Source organism: Bos taurus, chromosome 23 (genome assembly GCF_002263795.3).
Source record: "Bos taurus isolate L1 Dominette 01449 registration number 42190680 breed Hereford chromosome 23, ARS-UCD2.0, whole genome shotgun sequence".
In the NCBI taxonomy this organism is placed as follows: domain Eukaryota; kingdom Metazoa; phylum Chordata; class Mammalia; order Artiodactyla; family Bovidae; genus Bos; species Bos taurus.
The window spans coordinates 8,343,815-8,358,399 of NC_037350.1; the positions used below are offsets into that span (position 1 = coordinate 8,343,815).

The 14,585-nt window shown below is 46.2% G+C and overlaps 1 protein-coding gene across 2 annotated transcripts in view; it reads right to left on the reverse strand.

Annotated features, from left to right (window-relative positions):
* Positions 1-1,520: 1,520 nt before the first annotated feature.
* The window catches only part of NUDT3 (nudix hydrolase 3), a 123,194-nt gene continuing 110,129 nt past the window's right edge, over positions 1,521-14,585 (reverse strand). Inside the window, exons 3-4 of one of the 2 annotated variants that reach the window (XM_010818064.3) lie at positions 13,720-13,804; positions 1,521-9,502 (exon numbers count right to left, since the gene is read on the reverse strand). In XM_010818064.3, the coding sequence (XP_010816366.1) occupies positions 9,324-9,502; positions 13,720-13,804 (264 nt within the window). In that variant the 3' untranslated portion in view covers positions 1,521-9,323. The remainder of the gene's footprint in view (positions 9,503-13,719; positions 13,805-14,585) is intronic. The other variant, NM_001082466.2, reaches the window with a different exon arrangement.

Consider the following 14,585-nt stretch of genomic DNA (forward strand, 5'->3'; position numbering starts at 1 on the left):
AATAATCCCAAAGTTTGTTATTTACCCTGAAAATGAACAACAGTCAACAAGCAGTGGATGCGATGGGGACAGGTCACCTTTAGAATGGCCCATCATGGGACTTCCCTGGTGACCCCTAGTTAAGAATCCACCTCCAGGGTACCCAGGTTTGATCCCTGGTCAGGGAACTAAGATCCCACATACTGCAGGGCAGTGCACAAGCACACGTGCCACAACAGATTCCATTATGTCAAAACTAAGACCTGCTGCAGCCAAATAAAATAGAAAGAAAAAGATCTGACGTGGGCAAGTGGAGTTTCCCCATATCCCAAGCAGAGGTGGCCATTTGGTGATTTCCTGCATATATCGCTTGCATCAGTGTTCATAGTTCATACCCTCATTGCACACACGAAATCTGGCAAAACAAAGGCTCCTTTGATAGGGGAAGGTACGGTGATCATCATGGGATAAAAAAGGCCTGCAGAATCAGAATTTGAGGAGGAAAGGGTACCCTGATCAGTTGTTAGGAAATCTGCCCTGTGGTTGAATGAAGTCATCAGACTACAACTGTTCAGCAACCAAATTACTGGCTACCCACACAGATAGCTGGTGCACTCAGGTAACTTGGTTTGACATTTATCATCATATAAACGAGCCAGCTGGCATCCAGGCACCTACACCTCAGTCTCTTACAAGTTAGATTCATGGGAGTCTTGTCCTGGTACTGACTCTCTGGGGACACAGACATCAGGTTTCTTGGCTTACAAACCTTGGCCAGTGGTGATGCTACCAGAGTTCCAGAGAGGCCAGCTCCCCTCAGTAGCTAAACGTGTTTATCTGATGGTGACACACTGCTTATTCTTGCGTCTCCAGCCCTTTCTCCATTTCCAGGCCCACCCTCTGCGTCTGCATGGCCTGGCATCATAACAAGCTTCTGGGCAGCTCCTTTCCAACCTCTCCTGCTGCCTCCTCAAACATGACTGGTTCTACATGACTGCCGTGCTCAAGATCACTTCACATGTCTGCAGCCAAACTCCTTGACCTGGCTTTTGGGGGTTTTCCCTAATTTGGTCTTGTCATGCTTTATCTTTCATTACAGCCCCCTAATGCCCATCATCTGTCTTTGGCCTGGGGGACAAAGCTTACTTCATGTTGCTCTCTCCCTGGCGACACCCTGTCTGTTCTCTGCAAGTTCGACCAGTGTGCATCTTCAAAACGCTGTTTCAGCCCTCCCTGACTCCACCACACCCAACTCCTGCTTCCACATAGGAGAGCACCTCTGGGTGTGGCTCATCTCTGTTTCCTCACGCCCCTCAAAGCATCTGCCGGGGACTCCCTGGCACTGACTCCCTCTGCCTGCTCAGGCTTCACTTCATTCCTCACTTGAATTTCCTCAAGAGCAAATCATCCATGGGGCTACCTCTGATCTCTGGGGCAACTCTCAAGAATCCAGCAGAGGAGGGAGGGGGGATCAAAATGAGACTGATGAGAAGGACTTGAGGAAAACTTCTAGAAAGAAGAGACCAGACATTAAGCAGGGATGTGTGAGAAATACTGGTTTTTATTGATTGGCACAGTATTACAACCTACAGTTACAATGCCCTTCCCTCCCACACAGTTCAAGTGGAAAGAAAACTGACTAACACATAGGAAGGAGCAGCACACTCACGGGTTAAAGCATTTGTTTTTACACAAGGAGTGGGATGGGGGGTGGGATTTTAGGGAAAATACCAGGGTTCCATCTAGACCATGGGGGAGGGCTTTGCAGTCCTCTGCTGCCAGCATTACACGGGGGATACTTTAGTAAGGGGGCAGCTACACGCGGCTGGCCGGTTACTACAGGGGGGAAGTGGGACTCGAATCTCGGAGTACCTGTCTCGTACCCAAACCTGGACTTTTTTTTCAGCCCTCCTCCACAACTGCCTGCACCCACAGGAAATAGGTGTGAAGGAAGCCGAAGGACGGCCTCCGAGAGAAAGGGAAGCAGGCAAACTCAGTTTCCTTCCGCCTTCTCTGGACTGTCCCCCTCCCCCTGGCCCCGAAGAGCACTGAGAAGGCCTTCCTAGCGAACGCTGTGGAGAGACTGGGAGCAGGCCATATCTGCCTGGTAGCTCTGAACGGGTAGAGAAGAAAACGTGATTTTCCATACAACACCAAGCAAGGTTGTTTTGGGAATGAAAATAAATGGAAAACAAGACCATCCGCCGTGGGTTGGGAGCGCCGAGGTCCCAGAGCGCACTGGGATTGTGGTAAGGGCAATATTCCTAAAGCCCGGTTCCACAACACAGCGCCAGGTTCCTGGAGGTTAAGGGACCATAACCAACCTCTCCTCCCAAACAGGCGCCTTTCCTTGGATTCCCCGGTTCTGTTGAGCTCGTTCGAGATTATTCTGCCACCTTTCCCCAGGACGTGAGGGCTCAGCTCATTGGTCCTTCCGCTCTCTACCCCTTCTACAAACACTCAGCACACTCCTCAACAGGTGACCCATTCTCACCTGCAGAATGGCCACCAAGGAACCAGATCACCGGGAAGGCTAAGCTGTCTGCTTTTCTGTGTGGTCCTGATGGAAGGAGACAAAAGCAGACTTCTGGTGGGGTCAGAACAGTCTGGTTTGGGTGTGTGGGTCCCTGGCTCTCTGTCTCAGCCCTGGAGCCTTGGCCATTTAAGCTTCAGACAAAACATATATAAGCATGACTGGGGAGGGACAAATACTTTGTCCTTCAGAAAAAGTTAAACTCAACACATCTTGGCTACTTTGCCTCCATCCAAAGGGTTCCTTGGAAATACTTGTTGAACTTGGCCAAAGGGAGACAGCACCTGGACCTGGATCTGGACCTAGGCCGCAATGAAAACACTTGCAACAGAAGGGGAGCAAGAGTGGAGTGGAGGTGAGCGTGGTTAGGAAAACCCTCAAATAAGCCTTATGCTGCCTGAGACCATACTCTGCGGCTCAGAGAACAGGGCTGGGGCCTCACTGCTTCCTCAGAGCCCATCCCCTGCCAGGGCCAATGGGCAGGATGTGAGAAAGGTCCCTGAACTAAAAACTGGGCTCTTTATACAGAAGCAAGTATAAAGATGCTACTATAACGGGCAGCCAGAGATGCCTGCTTTTCTGTGACAACACCCTTAAATGCTACTGCCTCCTTAAACACATGGCAATCTGGTAGTTATCTTTCTTAAGACAGATGCACTGACATTTTACTTATTCTAACCACCAACTTTTTGTTCAATTATAAACCAGTCTGAATGCTTTCAGACTATGAAACAATAAAAGCAGACCTGACATGTATACAGCCGCACCCCACACTGTCTCTTTTACAAGAGTGGACCCACTGGTTTTCTAACTACGAAACGAAACGCAGCACCATGTGGCTGCTGGGCCCTGAATGACCTTGCGCACCTGTGCCCTGGGCAGCACGCCTGTGCCCGTGCACAGGCGAGTGACAGGGGCAGGTTCTCAGAGGCTAACACAGCAGCAGAGGATCTGGCTAACGGAGGATTTTGGAGAAAGTCCCTTTGGGTTCTGAGCAAAAAATGCTCTCAGTCATGTGGGAGGAGGCCGAAGGGCAAGTCTGGGTCTATGCACGTGGCTCAGACACCTGCCGCTCCCTTCTGTATCCACTCCCTCCCGTAACCAAGCTGCGTGCTGGCCTGAGAGGGCCCTCAAAGTCCTTACCTCCCCTCAGAGCTCTGGAAACTCCCCAAGACCCTAACGTCGGCCAGGCCCCTGTGGTGACCCTGGGTGGAGCAGGCCTACCTGTGCTGGTACTGTGCGTCTCCAAAGTCAGCCTGTACCTTCCCTGGCGTAAGTCATATCTGTTATGCAAGACCAAGCCTTAACCCTGAAATGCTGTTTTCTACCCAATAGGACAGAAATGGGGTGTAGGAGGCTACGTGGATCTATTGCTGTTCTAATTAGCACAGGGTGTTCAGATGGCCGGGCTCATATCGATATCACTTCCTGCAGGAATCTACAGTCCACCTCACTGGAGAAATGACTTCCTAAAGGTGAGCCACTTACCCACTCTACAGACGGGGGAGTCCGGTCTTGAGGCCCAGCATCGGGACTGGGGCATCTTGCTTTTTTCCTGAGGAGTTGCAAAGCCTTAAGGTTTTGATCTTAATGCCTGCCTGGGACCTCAAGCCCGCACGAGTGATGTTACTGTATTGTTGGAAAGTTCCCTGAAAGGTTCATCCCACAGATAACACAGTTCACAGATGGTGAGCCATTTAGTAGGTAAGTGTTCCAGACCAGAATTTATGTTCCCCAACTCAAGGATTAATAGAATCTTCACCTCTGGCCTGGCGGCAGTAGGGGTGGGAGGATGGGTAGCACATTGAAGTGGAGATGAAGCTGGAAAATGACAAGACCGCTGCCTCTGTATCTTTTAGAGCCTATCTCCAGGGGTTTAAATGCCTTTTTTGCTGTTCTAGTGGCCCCTGTTTGGGGTTAAGAACTGGGAATGTAAACCGAAGGAAACCTATTTAACTAGACAACTGATCAGAGGAACAGAAACAGTGACTCGCTACCTCCTAGATATTACCCTTGCTTTTTCAGCCAGAAGCACTTCCCTCTCCTGCAGAGGCCCTCCTGGGGCGCTCAGTTCCGAGTCAAGGCGGCTTTTCCGGGCACTCCCCTTGCCAGGTGGACAGTCCCATTCTCAAAGACAAGCTCAGGCTCACAAATCATCACGATAAACAAAGCTTCAGGGGAGGAACATGCCTTTTCACTCCGAAAGCTTCATGCTGCAGAGACACATGAGATCAATCATGTGACTGTTGGCCTCAGCTCAAGTAGTCCGTTAGAATCAACACCAAATGGTATTCTTTCTTTATTTATTAATGTTTAAGGGGATTAGGAGGACAACAATTGGATTAATCTGAAGGTGAGACGTATCATTTTTTTCAGATGGCCTGACTAGGCATTCTCCATCCTGAAAGGTTATCAAGCTAATGGAAAAACACTGTCAGAGTGTGAAGCTGCCCTTTCAGAGGCAGAAGTGGAAGGCTCCTGGCTTCCCAAGGAGAGTCCGCCTAAAATCTCCAGGTTCCCAGGACTTGTGATGACCTCACAGGATGTAGTATAGTCTAAAGACTGCAGTATTTGGCAGTTTACAATTTACTTGAAAATCTAGAATGTCTCACTGCTTTAGGTGACATCTAAGCTGACATGGAAAACACAGCTCTTAGGGATGGTGTGGACTCTGTGACAAGCTCACCCCAGAGCACAGAGACTGACTCTGGGGTACTTTCCCACCTACTCCAGGTGAAGGGGGTGCCCTGATGGGGCAAGGCTGGGGCCACTAAGGTCAAAGGCTGCACAGCCTTGTGGAAACAGGCTCCAACCCATCAGGGCTCGGAAGGAACAACTCCCACCCCAACTGGGCAGTACGCACGCACAGCCTCAGGACTGACCTCTTTTAAAGTCTTCAAGAACAAGAACCCGAGGAGCCACCTGCATCACTGAATCCCCAACAATCTCCTCTCCCTAGAACTGCTTGAGCTGACCATCCTGCATGTCTATTTCTTTGAAAAGATATTGATGTGCCTGTACTTGGGGTCAAGATGAAGCTACACTAACTCTTGGTTCTCTCGAAGCAAAAATTTACCTCCATGTGGAGATTTCTCCAGGTTATTTTAGTTCTTCATTGACTGTTAACTAGGATGGGCTGAGAGAACACTTCGGAAATATTAAAAAATCATACAGTTGTGGCAAAAATCACATTGTGGTTATTAAAGCCTTTTTTGTAAACTAAACTAAACAAACAAAAAAATATGGCTCAGGCTAAGCTGTTTAAGAAAAAAGATCAGGTGGGGAGATGAACAGAGGTGTGAATACAGCAGTGGATGGGAATGACGAACACACCCAGGTCAGCAGAAGACCCGTCTGGCTGAGGACGTTCAGAAGCAGCCCCCAACGAGCACTGTACGTGGAGGAGAGAAAGGGGAAGAGAAAGCGTGGTTTTGTGGGGAACTTTTCCTTCTAGAATTCAAGGTGACTTCTTCTAAGCGAGTGTGAGAGACTTTACATCGGCTGACTCCCAACATCAAAACAGAACTATTTCTCTGCCATGAAGCAACCTGACTATGTAGCAACAAGAGTACAAAAAACTGCAAACACTCTCAGAGGGCAGTGACCCTCTCTACTCACGGAAGCTGCCGGCAGCAAGGACTCGGGCCTCCCTTTGCGTAGCTCTCACAACGCAATCCTGTGGGGGGAAGCCCTGTGGCCAAGCCACCTCCCAGGCCTTGCTGCGCCTCCAGCAGGTAACACTTCCCCACCTCTCACCCCTCCAGATGGCCTCAGCTCAGACCCAGCAGTGAGGGAGCCCTCTTCACACAGGGCAGATAGGGCAGCAGACATTTGTAAAAACCACAGTCAATCCTGCAACTTTTCCATCCTGTGATGTTTGCTGTGAGAAAAATCAAGACTTCTGTTTCATGGGCTGCACTATCCTAGAGGCTACAAAAAACCCAAAGTGGCTGACCTCTAGTAGTCCTTCTCTTTCTCTCTTATACACACACACACACACACACACACAGAGTCCTGTTCCAAAAAAAAAAAAAAAATGTCATGATCTCACTGATGTTTCCCCAAGGGCTTCAAATTATGAACAAATTTAAATTTTAAAAATTCTATCGCTATCTTTCTCCATCCTGAGTATGGTGGACTCCAATGGACACTCCAGTAATAGTCAGATTCTAAGACATGTCCGTTCACTTTAAGAAAGAGACTTTATGTCTGCCCTGAACACAGGAAGGAATCTGTTTCTGCCAAGCCTGAAGAAGGTAAGCACTTGCAGAATTAATGGCAAATCAGTGTTGCTGGAACATTCTGCAAGTAAGGTAAGCCTGGTGCTCTTCTCTGTTTTGTTTTCTTTGGGGGAGACAGGAAGGCTACTGCGACCATGCATCCAAGTAACCTATCACGACAGGGCTCTACCACACATCAGGAGACAGCCATGGTGTTGATGGTGCCAGGGAGGGACAGACACCAAGCCCCGGCCATCAGAATCCCAGTGCAACAGACAAAAGCACCAGTTTCAACAATTCTGGTATTGGACAAAGCCTCCTTTTGTCAGTTGAGGAAGCAGCAGCACAATCTCTCCAGTTAACTGCATTAATGGGATCTATTCATGACTGAAAAATACTTCTTGGCACAGTTCATGTTCCTGACCCAAAGACACCAACAACAATCCAAACTGGATTTTGCAGGGTAGTGTATTATTACACCAGCCCAGTGAAAACTTCAGATCACTAAAAACGCACAAATTATTATTAACACTGCAGTTCCTATTTCAGGAGTACTGACTGTTTTCCTGCAAAGCACTTTCTGTATCATAAAGGCAGAATTTATTTGGAAGACTGTGTTTTGGGGATTCCATTTAGTGCTTAGTTGAATTTATTTTACAGCCCCTTTTATTTATTTGGAGAAAACCCCAGAATGCTCCAAATCAGGTGATAAGTAGCAGTGTGTTCATTTCAAGTAGAACACGTGGGCAGTGAGTTGGCATTTAGACTCAAATCCCGTGGTGCTTTCTATCCACTGGGACCCTTCCGTGGGGACAGGATTCCTTTCCCAGAGGTAGAGTGGTGCTAAGGAAACTGCCAGCCCTGCTTTTTGGCTCTGTGTTTAAGACTGGGAGAGAAGATGCAAACTGAGAACTGATAGCAAATTAAAGTTCAACTGACGCTCCCCAAAACGCTGAACGTTAAATGACCAGGCCTACCAGATATACACATTTCTTTTAGCGGGAGGGAAGAACAAAAGTTTTTCAAAGTTTGAGTATTTATTAGATTTTTTAAATAAAGAGAACTACGATTTTAATTTCACATCTCAGCCGTGTTTTGACAAAGGAGATGCCACTAACAGTTTAGCAATAAACTCCTGTCCCAAAGCCAGGGATTGATCAGGGTCCCCCCGCCCCACCCCCAGTCTCTAGACCCTTTTCTGTGCGCTTGTCTAGTAAACAACACAATTGGCAAATGAAGCCAGCATCCAACCTGTATCAAAAACCAACAAGACAGTCTGCAGTGAGCCAACGCATGTAGCCGTTCTAGTAAATGATTAAGCATTCTCCCGTACCACTTCTCAGCAGACGATGGACCTTTCACATCCTGGTGGGAGACAAATTTAATATTTCTGAGCATGCTCCATGGTGTAATTACAAGTGCTATACCATTACAAAGACAAGCAAACATCTGAATTTTCCTCCTGTGTACTTTTCAGGAACGTAACATGGTTACCCAGAACGGGACAGGGCTGTGCAGCTGCGCCTGCCAAGCACAGCTGGATGCTTCCGGCACAAGGACCATGTCCAGCTCCGTGCAGTGTAAGGCATGGACGCACAGGGAGAGAGGCTGCTGTAGGCGGTAAGTAGCATTATGGAAAAAACTCCAAACCAGCAGGAGAGAAACAGTGCTCGATGCTCCAGTTTTTTTGATAGTAATCCCAAGAATCCAGTTCAAATCCCTATTGTCAACACATAGGGAGGAATTCAATTTCTAGCATTGTTTCTCCGGATCTGAGCTGAGGCCATTTGCTCCTGGCTTAGTAATAAAAAACAAAATAGGTTTCTTCCTGTTTCTTTCTTGGCGTGGAAACACAGCTTCGAGAAGAGAAGGCGTGAGTCCTGGGAGATTATGAAGCAGCTAAACCCTTCCCGGACCCTATGTAACTACACCAGCAACTGGGGAAAGGAGAGGGTGGGGAAACTCACCTAGCCACTAGCATCAAAAATGAAAAAGCTAATGAATTGTGAGGCTCTCCACTTCAGAAACACCCCAATTTGAAAAGTAAAACCTTGAAAAATTAAAACAAATGCCTCTTCTAAAAGTCATTTATTTACATATTATATGTCCAGTATATAATGTGTAGATAAATGCACCCTGCAGTGAAAGTGACCAACCTACTGGACTGAACAGCACATCATGGGACAAATTCTTGAAAGGTTTCATCTCATACTGGATATCTTTTAATAATAAAAAAAAAATCTGGCCAGGGCTGGGATGAGACAAACAGGAACACTTCAGAATCCAAGGCAGAGGGAAGGCTGTTTGCCTCTTTAGAGAGTTGTAGGGGTGTGAAAAGGGAGAGACAGATCATGCACAAAAGTACTTACAAATTACATACCCAACCCCCACCCCCTCAATAAAAAGAGAAGAAAAAGCCCCATCACTTAACACCAAACAGCAACATTATCAATAAACCCTTTCTCTGCTGCCCATCATGCCTTATTTGAACGAGGAGGCCTGTGAGGAGAGGTGAAAGAGCAAGGGTGAGAGGGAAGACCTGCACTTCAGTCTCATTTCCAATTTCCACTTCTCTTACAGGAAATCTTCAGTCATCTGATGCCTGGCATCGAGCTCTGAGCAGATACTGAGTATGTGGGGGCCACGAGCGGGGTGCCGTTGTTGGCTGAGTAGCCTTGTCTCAACGTTTCAAAATACGAGGCCTGCACCGGTTTGTGACACTGCAGCACGTTTATGGCATCTTCTATTTTAAACCATTCCCGCTTCCTTCCTGTGGAGGCAGAGAGTAAAAGAAATTAGTACAAAAGGGAAGCAGCCGCAGGTTTCTGATCCTGTCACTTTTGAGAAAACACAGGGAAAAAACCCACAGAAACGACTGTCATTAATGTTTTTCTTTTCTTTTTAAAGTTATTTATTTATTTATGGCTGCACTGGGTCTCGCTGCTGCGCGAGGGCTGTCTCTAGCTGCAGACAGTGGGGGCAATACTCCACTGCAGCACGCAGGCTTCTCGTTGGGGCTGGTTCTCTTGCTGCAGGGGCTCTAGGGCGTGCATGCTTCAGTAGCTGTTCCAAGGCACGTGGAATGTTCCTGGACCAGGGATCAAACTCATGTTGCCTGCACTGGTAGGCAGACTCTTAACTGCTAGACCACCAGCGAAGTCCTTCTTTCCTTTTTTAAACAGAAGTACAAATGACCCAAAACACAGTATATGAGTTCCAGGTATACAACCACAGTGATCTGACGTTTCCGTTGCTGTTCTTGTTATTCAGGTGCTAAACTGAGTACAATTCTTTGCGACCCCATGGACTGCAGCATGCCAGGCTTCTCTGTACTTCACTATTTCCTGGAGTTTGCTCAAACTCATGTCCATTAAGTCGGTGATGCCATCCAACCATGTCTCATCCTGTTGCTCCCTTCTCCTCGTGCCTTCGATCTTTCCCAGCAGCAGGGTCATTTCCAATGAGTTAGCTCTTCTCATCAGGTGACCTCCATCATAGCTCAGTAAAGAATCTGCCTGCAATGCAGGACACTAGGGATCGACTCCTGGGTCTGGAAGGTCCCCTGGAGAAGGAAATGGCAATCCACTCCAGTATTCTTGCCTGGAAAATCCCATGGACAGAGGAGCCTGGCGGGCTACAGTCCATGGAGTCACAAGAGTAGGACACAACTTAGCAACTCAACCACCACCACCACCACCATTAGGGAGCTGAAGTACTGGAGCTTCAGCTTCAACTTCAGTCCTTCCCATGAATATTTAGTGTTCACAATGACTGATATTTCTACATAGTACAGAAGAGCCAGAATGGTTATCAACATTTAATAAATATATTTTTCCTATTTTCTTTTCTAACAAGGGTGACGGAAGCACACTTTGTATGTGTCAAATACTATACCAATGCCTAATGCAGAAAACAGGTAAGAAAACTGAAGAACTGAGAATAACGGTGTGAAGCTTGTACTCTAGAAAGAACCACTGCTAGCTGTTTCTCCAGCTCCTGGGCCTCTGGCCTTCCGTGGCTGACACATACGTGCCTGAAGCCCAGCCAGCATTCCCATCGCCCGCAAAAATAGACATGAAGCTGATGCAGCTTCCAGAATTACTGGGATGGCTGACCTGTAACCAGGTATTTATTTTAAAAATCCTGTCTAAGAGTGATATATCTGGGATTTCCGTGATTGTCTACTGGTTAAGAATCCACCTTGCAATGCAAGGGACACGAGTTTGATCCCTGATAGGGAAACTAAGATCCCACACGCCAAGGAGCAACTGAGCCCAAGAACCACAACTAGAGAGCCTGTGTGCCACAATAAAGATCCCACACGATGCAACTAAGACTCGACACAGCCAAATATAAATAACTTAAAAAAAAAAAAAAAGATGCTGAAAGGGATAGTTGGGGAAAAAAAAAAAAAAAGAGTGGACTTCCCTGGTAGTACAGAGGGTAAGAATTGCCTCTCAATGAAGGGAACACAGGTTTGATCGCTGGTCCAGGAAGATTCCACATGTTTCGAAGCAACTAAGCCTGTGAGCCATGACTACTGAGCCCGTGTGCTGCAACCAGTGGAGCCTGAGTGCCTGGAGCCCGTGCTCCACAAGACAAGACACCACAGTGAGATGCCCAAGCACAGCAACGAAGAGGAGCGCCTGCTCGCTGCAACCAGGAAAAGCCTGGGCACAGCACTGAAGACCCAGCGCAGCCAAAAATAAATAAAAAGAGTGATGTATCTACAGTAAAGAAAATATTTTCTTAAAAAGAGGAAAATATAATCTCAATATAATTACTATTAACTTTTCAGTGTATTTCAAAAATTTTTTCAAATGCATGTTTTAAAATCCTTTATTATTTTTTCTCTGACAAAGCTAACAAAAGATCATTGGTTAAAACTGGGAAAAACAGAAGCAAGCATAAAGAACAAGATAATTACCTGTAATCTTACAAACTAGAAGTAACTACTCTTACTACCTTAGTGCATTTGCTTATCTTTCACCTTATTTGAAAAAGACACAGCTATCTCAACAATTATAATTGGGATCATGCTTTAAGGTGCTCTGAATTCCTTGGAGGCCCTGACAGAGTGCTGCTGTTGGGAACATGGACGCTGATGCTAATCTGCTGGGCTCCAGTCATATCAAAGGCTCTAATCAGCCACCCAGGCTTGGGCAAGTTACTGAGCCTCTCTGTGCCCCTCTTTCCTCCTCTATAAAACAGAGATAATCAACAGTACTTATCTCACAAGTCTGCTGTGAGGGGTACTACGTCAAGCACTTGAACAATACCTGGCACAAAGTACATGCTGTAAGACAATGCGTTATTATGGCTGTTGCTGCTGCTTTTCCACTTCACGCTGCTTCTTAAGCACTCTTCTCAGTATGACACGTAGTGGTTGTGATACACTGTCTAGTATGGATGTAACGTCATTCACTTAACTGTTTCTCCACCACTGGACATCAACAGCCTGCTATTTTAATTATTATAAAGAATGCTACAATTTAAAAAAATCTGAACCTTATATGGCTAGTGACATGCCAAATAGCCTTCCAGAAAGGACGTGCTGATCCCCAATCCTGCTTCTGTGCCGGAACGTCAGTCTCACCACACTCCTGCCAGCATTGTTAACTGCTGTTTGTCACTGCCAATTCTTTAGGTGAAAACCAGTACCTCATCTTTGTTTACATTTCAAATTCCTATTTTGATGTAGCCTTAATTAGTATACACATAATTCTATACCCTGTTTTCATTCACCTACTCAGTCTCATAAGCACTTCTCTGTGGCACACAGCTTTCATAAGTATGTGTGTAACAGCTGCCTAACATTCCATCAGATGAATGGACCTTGGATCACTTGTCATTCACTGACCTGTATATTTTAAGACCCAATTTTTCACCTGAAAATGGCTTATGTGAAGAAAGGCTAACAGGCTTACTCCCTGTTAGCTATCTAAAACGTATTTTAGATAGTTTCATTAGGGTCAATTCTCAGCAGGAACACAGCTTGTTTGGCTGTTATCAGAGCAATGGTGCCTTAAAAATGAGTATCACAAGTGTACAACTCGGACCCAACAGAGTAGTCTGAGGACAGGGCCTGCCACACCACACTCATCTCTGGCCCCAACACCAGCTATCAAAGAGTCTATTTTTAATAGCCCCTCACCAAATTTATTTATACTTAAGCTTACTGCATTCTTATCAAATACAAAGCAACTAAAAACTGAAAGGTCGTGAAATGTCCAGATCAACAGTGCTGACAGGCACGATGGCGAAGCACGTGCTAACAACTGAGAGGTTCTGATAAGTAAATTCTATTTGCCAAAGTTATAACAGAAAGTAAATTAATTTTATGTTTTTCTAGGCTTTTCCTTCAGAGCTCAAAGATTAAAACCATGAACCAATCATTAAATTACCTCACTTTTTAGGTCAAAAGATATATATATACACACAACCGATCTGGGATCACTGAAAATGGCTCCTTAGGAGAAAAGGCGAGTTCACCTCAAGGGTAACATGAATGTAACCGGTAGTTTCCAGGTACTTCCCACCACTCTGCACCTACTACACAGCTCTGGAGGGAGGGCTCACACCAATGAAGTCAGTTTCCTCCAACAATATGAATAAGCATCGCAACAACAGCTGCAGTCCTGCTCTCACTGGGGGTCAGTGGCCAACAGAAAGCCTAGCAATGTAGAGGCCACGATTAATATCTGCTTGGGAGGATCCAATTTGGTTTTAGAAAAATCCAATTCTGGTTTTATTCTTATGGGCCTTGTCTCTAATTGTTGACTATGCATCCAACTTCAGCTTCCTTTTAAACATTTAAAAATATAATAGTACTTTTCACAAGTTCAAAAACAGACATGCTTATTTAAACACATCCTTCTGTTATTTCTTTTCTTTATCAGGCTCTCGCCTGTGCTTCTGGGTAAAGAGCTGCAGTGTGGCCAAGGCCAGTCGTGAGAGCTCTTAGGAGGCCATCTGGGGACAACTTACCGATGCTGACCGAGTCTTCCCAGTCTTCCAGCACTTCTGTGACAATGAGCACATAGACATACGTTCTATGCTTCCTCTCCTGGTTCTGAAGGGCAGAAAGAGAGAGACAGAGAGTTTTTCCTTAGAGAGCTGAGAAACCAAACAGACTCTATGCATATGTCCAGGGAGCTCAGATCCAAGGACTTCTTTTACTTTTGTCGTCCGACAATCAGATATGGAATGGCGCCAGCTGGCCTACTTAAAACATGCCACGCTTGAATCAGAGGGTGAGCTCTTTGGCTGGGCTTCCAAAGCCAAGGCTTTACACCCTGGTTTTTCCTTCTTCTCCCTAAAAAGCAACTTCTCAAAAATACTGAGAAAAGGATCGGGGACCTCTTGAGAAAAGGTATGAAGTACATTTAACTAGTTAGCACAGCAGAAAAATAAAGAGACTGTGATGGGCAGAGGGCCCATTCACGCAAGCCAGCTGATTACCTCACACATGGCCCCTCCTCCTATTAGCCCTGCTCATCTTTATCCCGATTTCTGACTTTCTCCAAATCCCTACTCTAGCCTAAGTGCTTGTTAGTCTCTTCTGCTGCAGCTGCTCATCTCCTCTTTCTCCTGTCTCCTCATTATCTACCCCTTCTCATATCTTGAGGAGAGGAAGAGAGGTAGAGATGGGAAAAACAGTTCTTACACATAATTCTAGCTGTATGGAGGAGATTAATGGGATTTTAAAAGAGAAAGCACAGTATTCTCTCCTGGTGCTGCATGGTTTTGAAAACTTGGTGAAACAAAGATGGCATCTTTCCCAGATGAAGACTGCAATGGGGACTTCTGTGGCAGTCCAGTGGTTAAGACTCTGAACTCCCAGTGCAGGGGGT